Source organism: Python bivittatus, unplaced genomic scaffold (assembly GCF_059951505.1).
Source record: "Python bivittatus isolate LINGU-HERP-01145 unplaced genomic scaffold, Pbiv_v1 ctg000180_np1212, whole genome shotgun sequence".
Taxonomy (NCBI): Eukaryota; Metazoa; Chordata; class Lepidosauria; order Squamata; family Pythonidae; genus Python; species Python bivittatus.
In genome coordinates, this window is record NW_028277047.1 from 5,003,910 (window position 1) to 5,020,429 (window position 16,520).

General features: G+C 45.6%; 1 protein-coding gene across 1 annotated transcript; it reads left to right on the forward strand.

The window, feature by feature from the left end:
- Positions 1–4,031: 4,031 nt before the first annotated feature.
- On the forward strand, positions 4,032–16,441 carry LOC103054530 (uncharacterized). The gene is made up of 6 exons (XM_088137535.1): positions 4,032–4,103; positions 7,606–7,708; positions 9,473–9,741; positions 13,098–13,200; positions 13,820–14,088; positions 16,289–16,441. Exons 1-6 carry the CDS (start codon positions 4,041–4,043, stop codon positions 16,385–16,387), a joined length of 906 nt encoding a protein of 301 aa, XP_087993661.1. The 5' UTR covers positions 4,032–4,040; the 3' UTR covers positions 16,388–16,441.
- Positions 16,442–16,520: the final 79 nt, after the last annotated feature.

Here is a 16,520-nt window from a genome sequence, read left to right on the forward strand (position 1 = left end):
CGTCCGTCCATCCATCCATCCATCCATCCATCCATCCATCCATCCATCCATCCATCCATCTATCTATCTATCTATCTATCTATCTATCTATCTATCTATCTATCTATCTATCTATCTATCTTGTTTAGATATATGATTTTATAGTCTGCTCCAAGTTATAATAGTGTTTGGGTGTTCATTATCCCTCTTTGTAGCTCCTCTCCATTTTTAAAAAATAAAGTTTGTGAAATGCCTTGAGGGTTTCATCCAAGAACCAGAAATGACTAGGTTGTTTTTAACCGTCCGGCTGCATAGATAAATTCATAAATAGGGCCGTCTCTGCGAGGTTTTATGGCTAGCACAGATAAATGTTCTTCCCATTTCACTGTTTGTTCTGGGGGATTGTGCACAATTCCCCGCCTCTGCAGAAGTCTGTCCAGAGGGCGCACACGTCGTGAGCCCCAAGTGTGGTGCAAATCCATGCAAACAGATTTTTTTTTGTATGTGGATCAGAAATTTCCCCCCTTAACTCTCTAGGGCAGCGTTAGAAACCCAGACAAAAAGGGTTTGTCTGTGGCTTCATACCAGTCCTTGAACCCCACCCTCCCCCACTCCAAAATTTTTGCCCTATTTTGGAAAATCAGTGCTCGTTAGTCATAATCACACGGTGCATTAGTTGGGGAAGGGGTGGGTGGGAAGGGAAACAGGAGGGTTTTGCATTGCTAAAGGCCATTTGCTATTTTGTCCCTGTGTAAAGAGACACCCCCCCACCCCAAATAGGCTGTAAAATAATAAAATACGGGAAGGAAGGAAGGAAGGAAGGAAGGAAGGAAGGAAGGAAGGAAGGAAGGAAGGAAGGAAGGGGGGAAGGGGGGAAGGGGGGAAGGGAAGGGAAGGGAAGGGAAGGGAAGGAAGGGAAGGGAAGGGAAGGAAAGGAAAGGAAAGGAAAGGAAAGGAAAGGAAAGGAAAGGAAAGGAAAGGAAAGGAAAGGAAAGGAATCACTTGATTTTTTTTTTAAGAGCCCCCCGCTATGTAAAGTTTGGGAAACTCTGCTGTGGAGGAGCGTCTGAGAAAAAGCCATCCTGCTCCATTATCACCCTGTCTTACCTAGCCCATTCACTTGCATGGACACCAGAGTCTTTAATGGTTACTTGGTAACAGGTGAGGTGGCGCCTGTCCTATTGTGTCACTCTAAGCACCAGGTAGAAAATGGGAGGTTAATTCATTTGCCACTGGGAAAAAAGTGAGCGCCCAATGCAGGTACATGGAGTGGGAGGGAGTGAACGTGGCTGGATGGGCAGTTTCACTTTTCCTTCCCCTCGGCTTGATCCACGCCGGGTGCTTACGTGGATTGGACCTGGCCCAGTCAGGAGAGCAAGGCGGGATGGACTCGGTGGTCAGAATATCTTCTTCCTTGCTTAGGGGCCTCCCAGTTTCCAGTCCCTCTAAAAAACAAAAAAAAGGCAGAAAACCCTCACCCCCAATTTGCAGCTTTGGAGATTCAGTGATATAATGGCCAAATTTCAGTGGCCCCTTCCCTTCCCTTCCCTTCCCTTCCCTTCCCTTCCTTCCCTTCCCTGCCCTCCTTCCTTTTCTCCTCCCTCCCTCCCTCCCTTCCTTCTCTCTGCAAAATAAGTATGGGAAGAAGAACAGAAGTCCTTGGGAGCAAAGCTTTCCATTTCTATCCTTAATCTATCCCTAGATTGCCAAAAGATGGCCGTGGCCCCACCCTTTCTGGGGATATGACGCTCATGCCTCTTGGGATCAAGTGGGGTTTGGATTCCAACCTGAAGGACGTTGCCCTAAAAATGGGAGTGGGGGCATTCAGGCCTCAGTCTCATTCAGCTGTCTCTTGTCGGCTTCAGCCTGTCTGGACAGTGTCCATGGCCAGGATGATGGGCAGAAAGGTCCCCAGTTCCCCATCCTTCCACCCAAGCAGTTCTTTTCCCTAGATCAGTGTTGTCCAAACTTGGCCACTTTAAGATGAGTGGACTTCAACTCCCAGAATTCCCCAGCCAGCCGGCTGGGGAATTCTGGGAGTTGAAGTCCACTCATCTTAAAGTGGCCAAGTTTGGACAACACTGCCCTAGATAAAGAGGGGCAGAAAAGGAGGGAGAGAGAGCACGCCCCATCAGTATGCATAAAGTTTTATCGCTTTGCACAAATGAGAAGATCGGTCTCAGCCCCGAGGGGTTTGCTATCTAAATTTCACTGGAGGGGAAGGGTGGTGGGAAGCAACAAGAGAGAAAACGAATAAGGGGGAGAAAAATGCATATTAATTGGGGTGATTAATCATCTTGTGTCAACTGATTAAATTGAAATGCATTTGCAAATCAGGGGATCTTGACGGGAGTCTTTTCAATTTACTGGCAAAAATTGGTTTCACAAACAAATGCTGTAAGTCACTGTTCCCTTCATTTAATATTTTCCTCTTTTTTTTAAAGAAAGAAACAAACAAACAAACAAAAAACGCTTTAAAAGGTTTGGGGGAAAACATGAAAAGCCGTCCCTCGGAATGGACGTAGTCTGCCCTAATTGTAGGCAGCGCTGCTTGAGATGGGCAGCGATGGTAACGCTGGGCGTTTCTGAAAGAGCCTGCTGTGAACGGCTTTTGGTAGGCGTCCTAAAAACCACAGCCCTGTAGAGTAGGCCAGCGTTGGTCCCCTGCCCTTGCAGCTGAGGCTGAGCGAACAATGGCTTGACCACAGCCTCTTAGTGATTTCACGGCTGAGGTAAGACTGTGGGAGATAAGCTGCTGCTTGCCAGCCCTGAGCGATTGGACTGAGATTTATCGGATGCTTCCAGTCTGTGGCTGTTTGGCTCGCCCGCTTGACTTGTGAGTCCCTATTCCGGGCTCCGCTAACCTCCGGAAAACAGCAGATTGTCATCGTCTTTTCTTCATCCAGGGGAAAAGCCTCCCCGTTTCTCAAAGGTTTTCTTCCCCTGCGAAGGAGGCTTCTGGTTTTCCACTTTGGTCAGAGGTTGATTGAGAATTCCTTTCAGATTTCTCTTGGGGGTGGCAAACGGGTGGTGGCTGTCCATGGGGCTTTCGCTGGGAAGGCAGGGAGGCCTGAAGGATCTGCCTGGGAGGAATTCCTTTCTGACGACTTCCTTTGGGGTTGAGTGGTGGGAAGCCAGGGAGGCTGCAGATGGCTGGAGAGAGCTTTGTGCCAAGGAAGAGGCACCCCGTGGCCATCATTATGCCACACTGCATCCACAGGCATTTCCACCCCCATCATCATCATCATCATCATCATCATCATCATCATCATCATCATCTCCTCTTCTTCCTCCTCCTCCTCCTCCTCCTCCTCCTCCTTTTCCTCCCTCCCTCTCCCCCTCCCCATTCTTCTTTTCCTCTTCCTCTTCCTCTTCCTCTTCCTCTTCCTCTTCCTCTTCTTCCTCTTCCTCTTCCCCGTCCCCTTCTCCTTCTTCTCCTTCTCCTCCTTCTCCTTCTCCTTCTCCTTCTCCTCCCCTCCTCCTCTTTTCCTTCTCCTTCTCCTCTTCTCCTCTTCTCCTCCCCTCCTCCTCTTGTCCTTGTCCTTGTCCTTGTCCTCCTTCTCCTTCTCCTCCCCTCCTCCTCTTTTCCTTCTCCTTCTCCTCTTCTCCTCTTCTCCTCCCCTCCTCCTCTTGTCCTTGTCCTTGTCCTTGTCCTTGTCCTTGTCCTCCTTCTCCTTCTCCTTCTCCTTCTCCTCCTCCTCCTCCTCCCCTCCCCTCCTCCTCCTCCTCCTCCTCTTCTCCCTCCTTTCATTTCTGAAGGCAACATTTCTTTCATCCAATGGGGTGAGGTGATGGGGGGGAAAAACTCGGAGAATTTTTCTAAAAAATCACTAAGAAAAGTTCAAGATGGCTGGGTAAGAGTTGAAAGACAGCCACTGGCATTAGGCAACAGGGTCAGAGAAGGGGACCGTGGCCAACACCAGTCCACCCCAGTCAGGCTAAAGGGCGCCGACAGGAGAGAAGAGTTCCTCAATGAAATCGGAGTTGTCCTCTGTTTTTCCTCTTCTAGATATGCCCATAGGAAGTCAGCACTGAGAAAACACAAGGACATCCTAGCCAAGATGAATGAGGAGGAGCAAAACCACTCAGCCTTTTTTATCAGGGTTAAGAACCCAGCCGAACCGGTAAACAGGGGCGGGGAGCAAGGCGGGGAGGAGGGTTGGTGGGAGGAAAAGGGGAAGGGGAAGAGGAGCAGCCAAAAACGTTTTGAAAAGGACCAGGCAGACTCACACCTTCCTTCCAGCTGCTGAACAGATGTTATCGCATTGCTAGTGGCTGGCATTTCGACAGAGGTGTTTGCTGAAGTACAGTTTAAAGGAGAGGTGCCCGTTAATTTATGATTGGGGCTGAGAATCATGGTGGTTAATACAGAATTTTATACGGATTTGCATTTTAATCCACATTCTTTAGTTTGTCATTGGTAGACAACCTGCCTTTGTTTTTTTGGGGGGGGGGACAGTAGAAAAAGCAGGATGTGTATGCATAAATCATTAACCATTTTTACCAAAGGGCATCATTCATTAACTTTATTACAGTCAATTAGACCAGTACAGTATTAAAAGAAAGGGAAAGACATGAAATATGTCCAATCCAAATAAGGGATTATATATCCAAAAGTATGCTAGTCAAGGTACTTGTCGGTTATAATTAAAAAATCATTTACAATAATTTATGCACCATGGCTTCAATCGTCCTAAAATTACACATTACAAACCATTAAAATTCAGAGTTAATATCAGTGTTTGAGTACGTAAATATAGAAATACAGAATGCTTATATCAATTGTTCACAATAATACGTCGGCTCCTAAGAGCTGCTGCCCAAAATCTTGCCACCTGCACTGTAACATTACTCCACTCATCTTTGAGGAGAATTTGAAGATATTCGGCGTCCAGTCGGCCAGGATATCTGCTAATCGTTGGAGAAATAAATTTGGTTTATAAAATGGACAGCGCAAGAGGACATGCCCAGTGGTTTCCACTTCCCCAGAACCACATGGACACAGCCTTTTAACCAATGGGACTCCCTTATATTTACCGTCCAGCACAGCTGAAGGGAGCACATGACGTTGGGCAAGTGAAAAGACCCTCCAGCAGTTCACCACCTCTAGCTGCCTGAGATATCTGGCGGCAGCTACAGTATATCTAGTGGATTCTGGGGTACCAAAGGGCATCAGACAGTGACCTTGACAACTTTTTCTCATGCAAAGCATGAGTTCAACCTTGAAATGATTCCACTTGGTTGTTAACTAGGGTGCTTGCAGGCAAGGCTGACCCACTTTGAAAGCTGAGCCAATTTGGTGGGCTATCATGGTAGGGATGCAAGAAGGAAATTCCACAACATTTTCCTGATTGGGAAGTAGTTGGAAAAAGAAATGTTTCGGGCTGGTGGGCTTCTAACTCAAACTTTACTGGCCGCAATCCCAACAGATGTTCAGTTCTGTTTGTTTTGGGTAAGTGGTTAATCCAGTGTTTCTCAACGTTGGCAACTTTAAGGTATGTGGACTTCAACTCCCAGAATTCCCAGGGGAATTCTGGGAGTTGAAGTCCACCCCTCTGAAAGTTGCCAAGGTTGAAAAACACTGGATTAACGTCTTGATTCTGGCCAGTTTTTTCATCATGCAATTGTTTTTGTAATTGCAACAGTAATATTGATCAGAGAGATCTGCTGCTATGTAATGTGTGGGGGAACAAACATTCAAAGGTTGCTATTTTCTATCTCTGATCCTTTGTTTGCTTATAAGATCCCCTCTGGGTATCTGCAAGGCAATTCACTGTTTGGACTGGGCTAAGTAGCACAGATAAAGGAAGAGACTTTGGCTGGTAAATCTCTGGCAAACTGCAAGTGGTTTGGAATTGCTGGGAATTCGCCCTCTTGGAGCGAAACAAAGGCTACCAAATGTGGGAGGGCACCAGTTTTCATGGATTGTTTAACCACAGCGAGTAAAATGGGACTTTCTTTTTGTCAGCGAAATGACTGCTGTCATCCTCAGTTTTCCTCACCTGTAAAATGGGAACATTGCTTGGCCAACTTTCAGCAAGTTTTGTCAGTCTTTAAGGGGCAAGGTCTGTTGTCAGAGGCAGAATGGTATTTTACTGGCTTAATCAATGGATGTCACTCCCTCCTGCCCCTAATTTGCAGCTGGCCTGAGTTGGTAGACTTTGGGGTTACACTGACAAGTCTGAAGACCCCCAAACTCCTGTTATAGCTGTTGGATTTAAGAGAGGCTTATATATGTCTTTCCAGTCTGTCACCGAGTGATTGTGGTGCCATTGAGTCAATCACTCTCTCCCAGCATAGTCTACCTGTCAGGACCATTGAGAAGAATTGTTTGGGGGAAGGGCAGGCTCCAAAATGCAGCCGCAGCATTTTATTTCTCTCGTATTTTAGGCCTTTCCCCCTCTTTTCCTGCAGTACATGAAAGGACCAGCAGATGATGCTACAGCACCACGCAAAGATGCTTGGTCTATGTTTTGAGAGGGTGCCTGTAGCTTTAAGAATGGTCTTGCAAGGAGAAAAGCTGTGTTGGGCAAGGTGTGCCCGATATGTTCGGCAACTTTTGGCACGCACAAAGGATCTGCATCAAACAGCTAAAAGGACAGAAACCGAGTTAGAGGGGTGGTGCTAAAGATGAATCTGGCCAGATGGGGACAGAGTGTGACAGAGCCATCTGCAAGAAACCACAATGACTTCACACCTGGGATGATGTCATGACGTGTGTGAGGCCAGTTGTCCATCTTGCCCCACCCTAAAGATGCAGAGGTAAAGCTCCAGAGGGCCTCAGTTCAAACCAGGATGCCCAGAAATTTGTTTATGAATTTCAATCGATCGATTGGAACGTTTGCCTCAGCAGAATTTCCACCTTACACAAATGTGCATCTTATTTTGTTGTGATGCTTTTCGGCAACTTTGGGCGCTTTCCTACTTGGTGTCCTCGATCACCGATGCTTTGAGAAAAATGAAGTGACCCGCAATAAATGCTATCAGGTCATGAGATTAGCGTGGCTCTCCACCACAGGTATGGAGAACAAGCCGTGATGACATTACGTGCGCCATGCTGTTATCGAGCAAACCTCACCAATTGCATCATTTGGACTATGGTGTCAAGATGCATGTGATGTCAATTGCCCACTGTGGCCCACCTCACTGGCCACCTCTGTCTACCACCTTCCTAAGAAGACTTGTTGGAATGGGATTAGGGGAGTTAGGGGGACCCCATCGTTCCCCCAGACCAGGGGGGGACTCACACAAGGCATCCGTGAGGACCTAGCATTTTCCCCAACCCACACCATAGTACAGATCTTCCAAGATCATTTCTCCAACGTTCAGAATGAAGATGGACATGTGCTCCAGTTCAGCTGCAGCCAATGACCCATCTGATCATCTGAGACCGGCTCTTGAACAGACTCCTAAAGAGAAGCCGTGTGTGTGTGTGTGTGTGTGGCAGCAATTTTGCTTTCAAGATGCTCTGCTGGATTCCAGGACTTGCTGATGCAACATCCTCTGTGCGGGGATGGCTCTTCTTCTTATAGACTGATCACGCTAAGGCAAGGTTTGGTCTTCCTGTAGGAAGAGAACAGGCATGGTAGTGATGGTCACTGAGTTTGGACCCTTTGTGTCTTCCAGGAGGAATTAAAACCAGGAGACCTTATTGAGATCTTCCGTCCTTCTTGCCAACACTGGGCCATCTATATAGGGGATCACCAGGTGGTCTACTTGGCAACCGAATGTAAGTATGCTGATCCTTGGGACACGGAAAAGAGGTACCTTCCATCAAACTGGAGGGGTTCTTGTCTTGATGGCTTCTCACTCCCCTACCTGCTCTCTCCCCCAATATATCACTGCCAGCCACCCCTGCAAAGAATAAGGGCAGTGGGGGCGATAGTGACCCATATTTCGGGTTGGCACAAGCTGAAAAGAAAATGCTACAGTTGGAAAAGCATTCTCAATTAAAATGGCACGAACCTGATGTAGACCAATTCCCCCAACATAAGCTCTTTTTGGAAGTGAAAATGCCACTGTTGGCCTGCATATTTTTGGTAGCATTTTTTAAAAAATTGTTGCAGAGTTTTGGGAAAGAGGGTTGCTCATTTTGATACTCGTGACTGAGTCGCCAGGAAGGGCAATGGGAGAGAAACACCCAAATCCACTTTCACTGGAATTAGTGGCAGGATTCCTTTTCCTTCCTAGCGTAGATAGTCTTTTGATCCCGGTTCTGCTCTGTACATTTGTACCTTCTTCTAAATGTGGGTCATATGGTTTTGGGAAGGAAGGAAGGAGGGAGGGAGGGAGGAAGAGAGAAAGAGAGGGAGGGAGGGAGATAGAAGGAAGGGAGGGAGGGAGGGAAGGAAGAGGGAAGGAAAGGAGAGAGGGAGATGGAAGGGATGGCGAGAGGGAGGAAGAGAGACAGAGAGGGAGATAGAAGGAAGGGAGGGAGGGAGGGAAGGAAGGAAGAAGGAAGGAAAGGAGGGAGGGAGATGGAAGGGATGGCGAAAGGGAGGAAGAGAGAAAGAGAGGGAGATAGAAGGAAGGGAGGGAGGGAGGGAAGGAAGAAGGAAGGAAAGGAGGGAGGGAGATGGAAGGGATGGCGAGAGGGAGGAAGAGAGAAAGAGAGGGAGGGAGGGAGGGAGGGAAGGAAGGAAGAAGGAAGGAAAGGAGGGAGGGAGATGGAAGGGATGGCGAGAGGGAGGAAGAGAGAAAGAGAGGGAGATAGAAGGAAGGGAGGGAGGGAGGGAGGGAGGGAGGGAGGGAGGAAGGAAGGAAGGAAGAAGGAAGGAAAGGAGGGAGGGAGATGGAAGGGATGGCGAGAGGGAGGAAGAGAGAAAGAGAGGGAGGGAAGGGAGGGAGGGAGATAGAAGGGAGGGAGGGAAGGAAGAAGGAAGGAAGGAAGGAAGGGAGGGAGGGAGGGAGGGAGGGGGAAGGAAGGAAGGAAGGAAGGAAGGAAGGAAGGAAGGAAGGAAGGAAGGAAGGAAGGAAGGAAATTGTTTCTTCTATTATTGTCAACTTTGTCTTTCCTTTCCTTTCGTTTTAATCATTTTAACAAGTTTTACAAAAAATGCACAAGAATGGAGAGCAACACCCCCCCCATATAAAAAGAAAACCCAACAGAAAGCAATAACAAAGCTAAACAAAGAAAAGGAAAGAAACAACAACAAAAAAGGGTTATTATCTGAATATATCAACATATCCATTACGTATTAAACATTATTTAAACACTCCTAGATTAAAGAGAATAAATGACAGTGCTATTGTTGTCAAATGTCACGGATTCGGTGCCCATGGCGCCATCACACCATTGTTTGTCGTTGACAAAGAATGCATTGGAATATACCAGGGAGGGTACGTTAAGGCTTTGCCTTGCCCCCCCCCGTTGCGTTTTGGAGTGTGCCCACTCTAAAGTTTGGGTAGGCCTTGGTGTGGAGACGAGCCACATGCGCCTTTCTCCCTCCGTGCGGGCTCCACTGATCTGGCTGTTTTTCCTCCTGTTTTTCAGGCGACCATTTTGCAGACGGCTCTCCCAACCCCTTGGCGATCTTATCCGAGAGAGTTTACGTAAAGAAGGATTGGCTGGAAGACGTTGTCCGGAAGGACAGATACCGAGTGAATAATAAACATGATGAGACACATCCACCTCTACCCCTCTCCAAGATCCTCTGGCAGACCGAGGAACTGGTAGGAAAAGAAATGCCCTATAGCCTAAGCAGCCAAAACTGTGAAAATTTTGTTATGGAGCTACGTTATGGACCTGAAATGAGTGAACAGGTGTGTGGCCGTGAGTGTTAACCCTTCAGGGGGTGGGGAGGGGGGGAACGAAGGCAAAGGGTTTGCAATTGGTATGTTTGGGACTTGCCCAGCAGTGGGGTGTATTGGTTAGAGCAGCGTTTCCCCATTCAGCGTCCTCCAGATTTGTCAGGCTGCAATCACATTATTCGATTTCTGAACAAGAAGGATAAAGACGGAAACGAACATTTAAGGTGGAGGAGAGGAAAAAAGTAAAGAAAGAAAGAACCGAGCCAAGAGTGCAGGAAAAAAGAAAGAAAAAAGAAATATAAAGAAATGACTTCCAGTTTTCTTTTACAGCAGTTTTAGGTATAAGTTTAAATTAAACTCTTACGCTGTAACTTTCATTTATTCTATCATCGCTATTTTTTCTGATCATCAAACCCATATATCATAATTTCATTTTTTTCTGTTTCGCGCGAAAAGTCCAGAAGGGGTTTCCAATCGGCATGAAACTTAATTAATGTCTTTTCTCTAATCAAGGCTGTCAATTTAGTCATCTCAGCAAGCTCCAGCATCTTCACCATGCTCTCTTCCGTTGTGGGTAATGTCAAATCCTTCCACTGTCGTGCTTATAAAAAACAAAGTTCCATGAATTTTTTCCAACTTTTTGTCACTCAGTCCACAAGAAACACCTCTGGCTTCAGTTGTATATTCATCTTTAAAATCTTCTGAATTAATGTACGTATTTGGATCCAATTTTTTTTAGCTTTTTTGCATGTCCACCAAGCGTGATAGAAAGTCCCCTCTTGCTGTTCACATTTCCAACATAAATTTGAAGCACCTTTATACGTATTAGACAATTTTTCCGGTGACAAATACCAACGATACATCATTTTATAAAAATTCTCTTTAAGGTTGCAACACAGTGTAAATTTCAGTCCTTTCATCCCCATATTTTCCCATTGTTCCATTCGTATGTTATAACCAACATTTTTAGCTCATTTGGTAGAATGGAAGACCGTCAAGCCAAGCATAGAAAAGAGATTTAAAGTTAAACCAACATTGTTGTTGCTTTTTATTTACAAGGAGCAAGAGCGCTGAAATATCACAAGCTAATCGATGGATCAATTTTTATGATGCATGCACCAATTAAGGAATCCATTGTGCTGGTCAAGCTGCCATGCAAGTCAGACAGTTCATCATTGACTTCAAGGGAGCCTTTGCCTTCTGTTAGCAATTTGCTAATGCATTTTAATAACAGTAGGGAAACATTTAACCATTGTCCCCCCAGTCTATTGAGAGACACGCTTAAGTCTTGAAAATAAAACGAACCACTGGTCAAAAACTGTCATGACATGTTGAGGCCGTCCGTCCTTTGCACATCATTTCCTAGTGGTCAGAAAGAGTCATATTTCCTTAATGCTCGTTCCAGAAAACATTCTCCAGTTTGCTGAGACTCTATTTTTTCCCTGCTTCTTGAAATATGCTGCCCGCTCAAGTTTCAGAAGGTGGTAATCCGGCAAGCAAATTTAGAATTTGATTTGCGGCCTGAACTAGAGCTGGGGAATGTCCCAAATGGGCTGAAGCGCTGCTATTTAGTATTTACTTCTTTTAAAAATGTTTTATTCTCCTTTATAACTCAGGGGGAGCTTTCAGGCCCATTGAGCAGCTCCCAGAATAAAGAATAATCAATAGAGAACATCATTAGAAACACATCTTTGAAAGATGATCTATGGAGCAATAAAAGCAGTGCTCGGCAGTAATGGCCACAAACGGAAGTTTCTGATAAAACTCCAAAAAAGCAAAATTAGATGAAATGAAAACAACAATGGCAGAAGGATGCCTTTTAAAGTTTGAGCTTACCCACCACAGATCTTTCAACAGAAACTAAGCGAACCAAGCTGGGGAGAGTTTTCCAGATTTGGGCGCCGTCATCGAAAAGGCCACTTGCCAGATCTCTGGTGCTGAGAGCACCCAGGAAACAACTTGCACGGACTGAATTAAGAGACCTTCCAGTGGGTGAAGGAGATCTTGTCTATCTCACATCCCCAGCGCTATAAGCATTTGCGAATGCTCTTTTTAAAAGCTGTTGATTTGATTTTAAAGGCAGATAACTGGATTTGCAGCTGTGATATCTGCTGAAAAAGGTTTGCTTGCTTCCTGTTGAGATGTGCTTGTATAAGTCAATACAACTCAGTAGGAGCTGCAACAAAATGTTGTAATGTGAAGTGATTCCGTTCAGGATTCCAACCAGCCAATGAGCCATGCCCTTTCTCAGACCATCTATTTCATTATCTTATCCATACCCAATTTACTATATGAGTCGTCCATCTTCTTGGAGCCATCAGCATCTGAGTCAGTTGCTTGGGGTTGGCATTAGAACTGCTCTTCTGGGCCTGCTTGGGCTGCAGTATCCCTGGTTGAACCCCATAAGGCAGGGAGACAGAACTTGCTCCAGACTGAAGACCAAAGTTAGCTTTGCACTGTCATGCAGTAGTCCGTGCTTCAAAACATGTAATGATTCTCCAGTTATAGACTCAAAGAGTTATGGAATTGGAAGCAACCTGAAGGGTCATCTTGTGCAGGAAAACTAATTCAACCATCCATGAGAGTTGGTTGACTAGCCTCTTCTTAGAAAAATTCCAGAGTTGGAGAACCCACCACCTCTGTAGGCCACCTGTTCCACTGTTGTGCATTGTTTATCATCAGGAAGTTTTTCCTTATATTGAAACAAAATCTAGGTACCTGCAACTTCTACCCCTTATTTCTGGTCCTAGTTCCATGGCGAAGAGAAGAGTTCCTGACCATCTTCCATATGACTCCCTTTTATGTCCCTGGACCCAAATATCATGTCTCTGCTGTCATTTCTCCCAACTGAGCATCCAAAGTCATGCATTTAATATTTTTCCCCATCAAAATTTCAGTAGAGTAACAAATCATGGAAGTCTCTCTGGGTCACACCCAGATTCAAGGGTTGAATGCAAGCTAGGATCTTCAGCAGGGCTTACTTTTGAATAGACAGGTTCACAACTGCAGTGGCTTTTTTGCACTTACTGCTGAGTAAATCCTATCAAAATGGGCGCAGTGTCGCTTGCAAGTAAAGCTGCACAGGGATGCATGTGGAAAATGTACATTCCCTTGAGTAGCAGAACCTTTTGGGGGGAAATCCTGGCTGACAGGGGCTGCAAAAAAGCAGAAAAGAGCAGGCGAAGAACAGAACAATACTTTGTAAAGTGATCCTGGACCAGAGATTAAGGATATTGCAAATACACATCACCCTTTCAGTGGTTGACCCCGAGCTCATTTTTTGACCCTCAAGATTAGGAGATGGGTAAGAAGCCACCGCTTCTGATGTGTCTCATGCATCGTCCCTCCGTTTCTTTTCCCTTCTGCAGGAAGAAATAAAACCTGGAGACCTCATTGAGATTTTCCGCTCTTGTTATCAACACTGGGGTATCTACGTCGGAGAGGGCAAGGTCGTTCACTTAGCCCCCGAATGTGAGTTTCCATGGAAACCAATGGGCCCAGCATAAGGATGTTTGGGATTCCACTGCAGATCACATAATAAATAATCATCATTATCTCAGTGGTACCCACACAGAGAAATGGTGGCTGAACATTCGGGGGTGGAATTTGCCCGACAGGCTTTAACTAGGTTAGTTAGAGACCTAGTGCCTGCATTCTCACAAAGGGAGAAGTGTGGTTTATTGCTCAGTGCCAGCACTGCTTAGCTGATATTTTGCTGTGTTGTGAACGCACGGAAAATGGGTTAATCTACTAACCAAATTAAAATGTGCTGTGCGCCGCCAAAGGACTATTTCCCCTTCACGTTTAATTCACTCCCCTGTATAATTTGGCCTGGCCTGTTTGCAGCTCACCCTGGCTACTTCACACTATATTAGCTTCGATGAAAATGGGTTTGGGTAGCTCGCAGTTCAGCATGTCTCGCATAGCCAGCCTTTGTCTTAATGAGGCAGTGTCTGTGGAATCATCCCATTTAAGCCCAAACGTTGGTCTATGTGGCTGGGCATTGCCAATGAACACAGCAACTGTGTTTTGTTAACCTGGGTTCAGCGTGCTGTGTGACCTCAGTCTCCCCTCCCTCTCCTTCCACAAGGTGACCGTCTTGCGAACGGGGCTGCCAGTGTACTGGCGGTCTTGTCTGATCGAGCATACGTGAAGAAAGATTGGCTGGAGACGGTGGTGCGAAAAGACCAATATCGAGTGAACAACAAACATGACCATACACATCCCCCGTTGCCCCTGACCAAGACCCTCCAGCAGGCAGAAGAGCTGGTGGGCAGAGAGATGCCCTACAACCTGACCAGCCACAACTGTGAACACTTTGTCATGGAGTTGCGATACGGCGTTGCCATGAGCGATCAGGTATGAGGAGAGGATATTGAAAATAGTGTGGTAGTGATAAATCCAGAGCTGGTCCTACCACGAGGCAACGGGAATTCAAAATGCAGCGAAATTGTTTGTCATAGCGATTGTATTTTTGCATCGTGGAGGAAAGGAAGAGGTGCCTATAGATCGGTTCTTTGGTAATCTGCACCTTGGTTGAATCCGAGTAGCATCTGCTGTTCTTTCTCCAACAGCACAATGCCTTAGTTGGGACTAAATGGGGTGTTGGTCGGTTTGAGGATGAATTGGTGTACCCTTAGAGATTGATTGATTGATTGATTGATTGATTGATTAAGTGCTATCGAGTTGGTGTGGACTCTTAGCCACCAGACAGATAGATCTTCTCCAGGATGATCTGTCCCCAACCTGGTCCTTCAGGTCTTGCAATGTGGCACCCATCACCATTGTAATCAAGTCCATTCACCTTGCTGCTGGTCATCTGCTTCTTCTCTTTCCTTCCACCTTTTCCAGCATTATAGACTTCTCCAGAGATCAAGGACTTTGTGTTATATGTCCAAAGTATGATCATTTCAGCCTGGTCATTGTGGGTTGATTTGCTCAAAAATCCATTTGTTCGTTTTCTTGGCTCTCCATGGTATTTTCAGGAGTCTTCTCCAACCTTAAAGTCCTAAAGCATCAATACTCTTTCTATCCTGTTCCTTCAGTGTCCAACTTTTGCTTCCATAGAGTGTCACATCGTCTGCACAGTTCTGATCTTTGGATAGTACAGAATTATGGAATTGAAAAAAGGGAGCAGTCAAAGACTGACAGTGCTGAAATTCTGGAGACCCACCATCTTTGGCAGATATATATCCAGATTCTGCTTGGTTTTCCAAGAAAGGCTTTTATCAGCATTCCTAGGGAGAGGACAGGGGCTGGGCAAGGAAGGGCAAATGCAATAAGTGTGTCATGAAATGAATGATGCAACTTATTATCATGACCCCATTGCCTAGCTAGCGGTGCAACAGTGCTCTATGACTGTAATAACCTTTAACCTAACCATGCCATTTGTGAAATGTCAAAATGCATGTTTCACCCTTTTGATATCACTGAGGTGTGTTACGGATGCTCCCCGGCCCCCTTTCTTTTTCTGCTGTTAATTTTAATTTTTATTTATTGATTTATTTATTAAATTTGTATGCCGCCCATCTCCCCCAGAAGGTGTTAAACAGGATTTGTAGGCTTTGGACACAATGCATAATCCTTCTAAAACTTTTTGATGGAGAAGGAAGGTGGATGAAAGTACCCTCCATGAAGCCGTTGAAAAACTCTTTGGACGTTGCTTCCTTTCTGTATTTCAGAGCGGTTTTAAATTAAGTGACAAGCAGGAAGAATCCATCCAATCAATTCTCATTCAGTTTGATGAAAGAATTTCTTGTTGATTTTGTTTTTTCAAAGAAGAAGAGCATTTGGGGGAAATTTCTCACAGGGCGAGATGTGGTGTTCTTGAATATATTATAACAGTGTTTCTCACTCTTGGCCACTTGAAGATGTGTGGACTTCAACTCCCAGAATTCCCCAGCCAGCTGGGGAATTCTGGGAGTTGAAGTCCGCACATCTTCAAGTGGCCAAGAGTGAGAAACACTGTATTATAAGGTGACAAACGGATGTATGCAAATAAAATCAAATGTGTTTTTCATTCTGTCTGATGGATATGAACATCTTTCTCATGGTCTACAGCCTCCCTGGCTTCCCATGCTTCTGTCCAATTCCAAGGGAGAATATCAGGAGGAATTTCCTCCCGGGGGGTTTATTTTCAATTGAGGATGTCAGTGAGGAAGGCTGCAAAGTGATGGGAAGATAAAGAACTGAGTAAGGCACAACAGCTGTTATTTCCTTTGCTACCTCCAGCAATCAAGCCAGCATCAAAACATCCCCAAGAGAAATTCTAAAGGAATTCTGAAGCTCTCTGTGAATAAGAGAGAAAAACAGAAACTTCATTTCCCAGAAGAGGAAAACTTCTGAGGAACTGCATGGCATTTTTGACACAGCATTATTCCTTAGCAGCTATGCTGTGAAATAATGTAGAGGTCTCTTGATCTGTGGGTCATTTCATCGTCCCTTGACAGCTTTTTAAGCACGTAGCGGTTAGATCACTCTCAGTCTTTCCCGCCACCGTCTGTAAAATGGGCACAATTGTATGATGTGCTTCTCATCCTTTTCCTGTCCTTTCTTTCAGGTTACTGAAGCCATTGCTGTGGGGACAATTGGCATGATGGGTGTAGCGGCCGCCATGATCCGATCTGCGGCCAAGAGGCGCAAGCACTACAATGAATAGCTTGTGGGGAGGGGGCGGAGGCCTCCATGGCAGGATCATTACCAGCTCTGGGGGTGTTTTGACTGCCTAGTGTCTTTTATTTGCCATATTGTTTTCAGACCACCACACCAAAAATTAAATCAGATTTTGTGGC

Coding starts and splice junctions, on each gene's coding strand:
- LOC103054530 (XM_088137535.1), top strand. CDS start 4,041: ATGAATGAGGAGGAGCAAAACCACTCAGCCTTTTTTATCAGGGTTAAG. Junction 4,104..7,605: donor TTAAGAACCCAGCCGAACCG/GTAAACAGGGGC, acceptor TGTGTCTTCCAG/GAGGAATTAAAACCAGGAGA. Junction 13,201..13,819: donor CGTTCACTTAGCCCCCGAAT/GTGAGTTTCCAT, acceptor TCCTTCCACAAG/GTGACCGTCTTGCGAACGGG.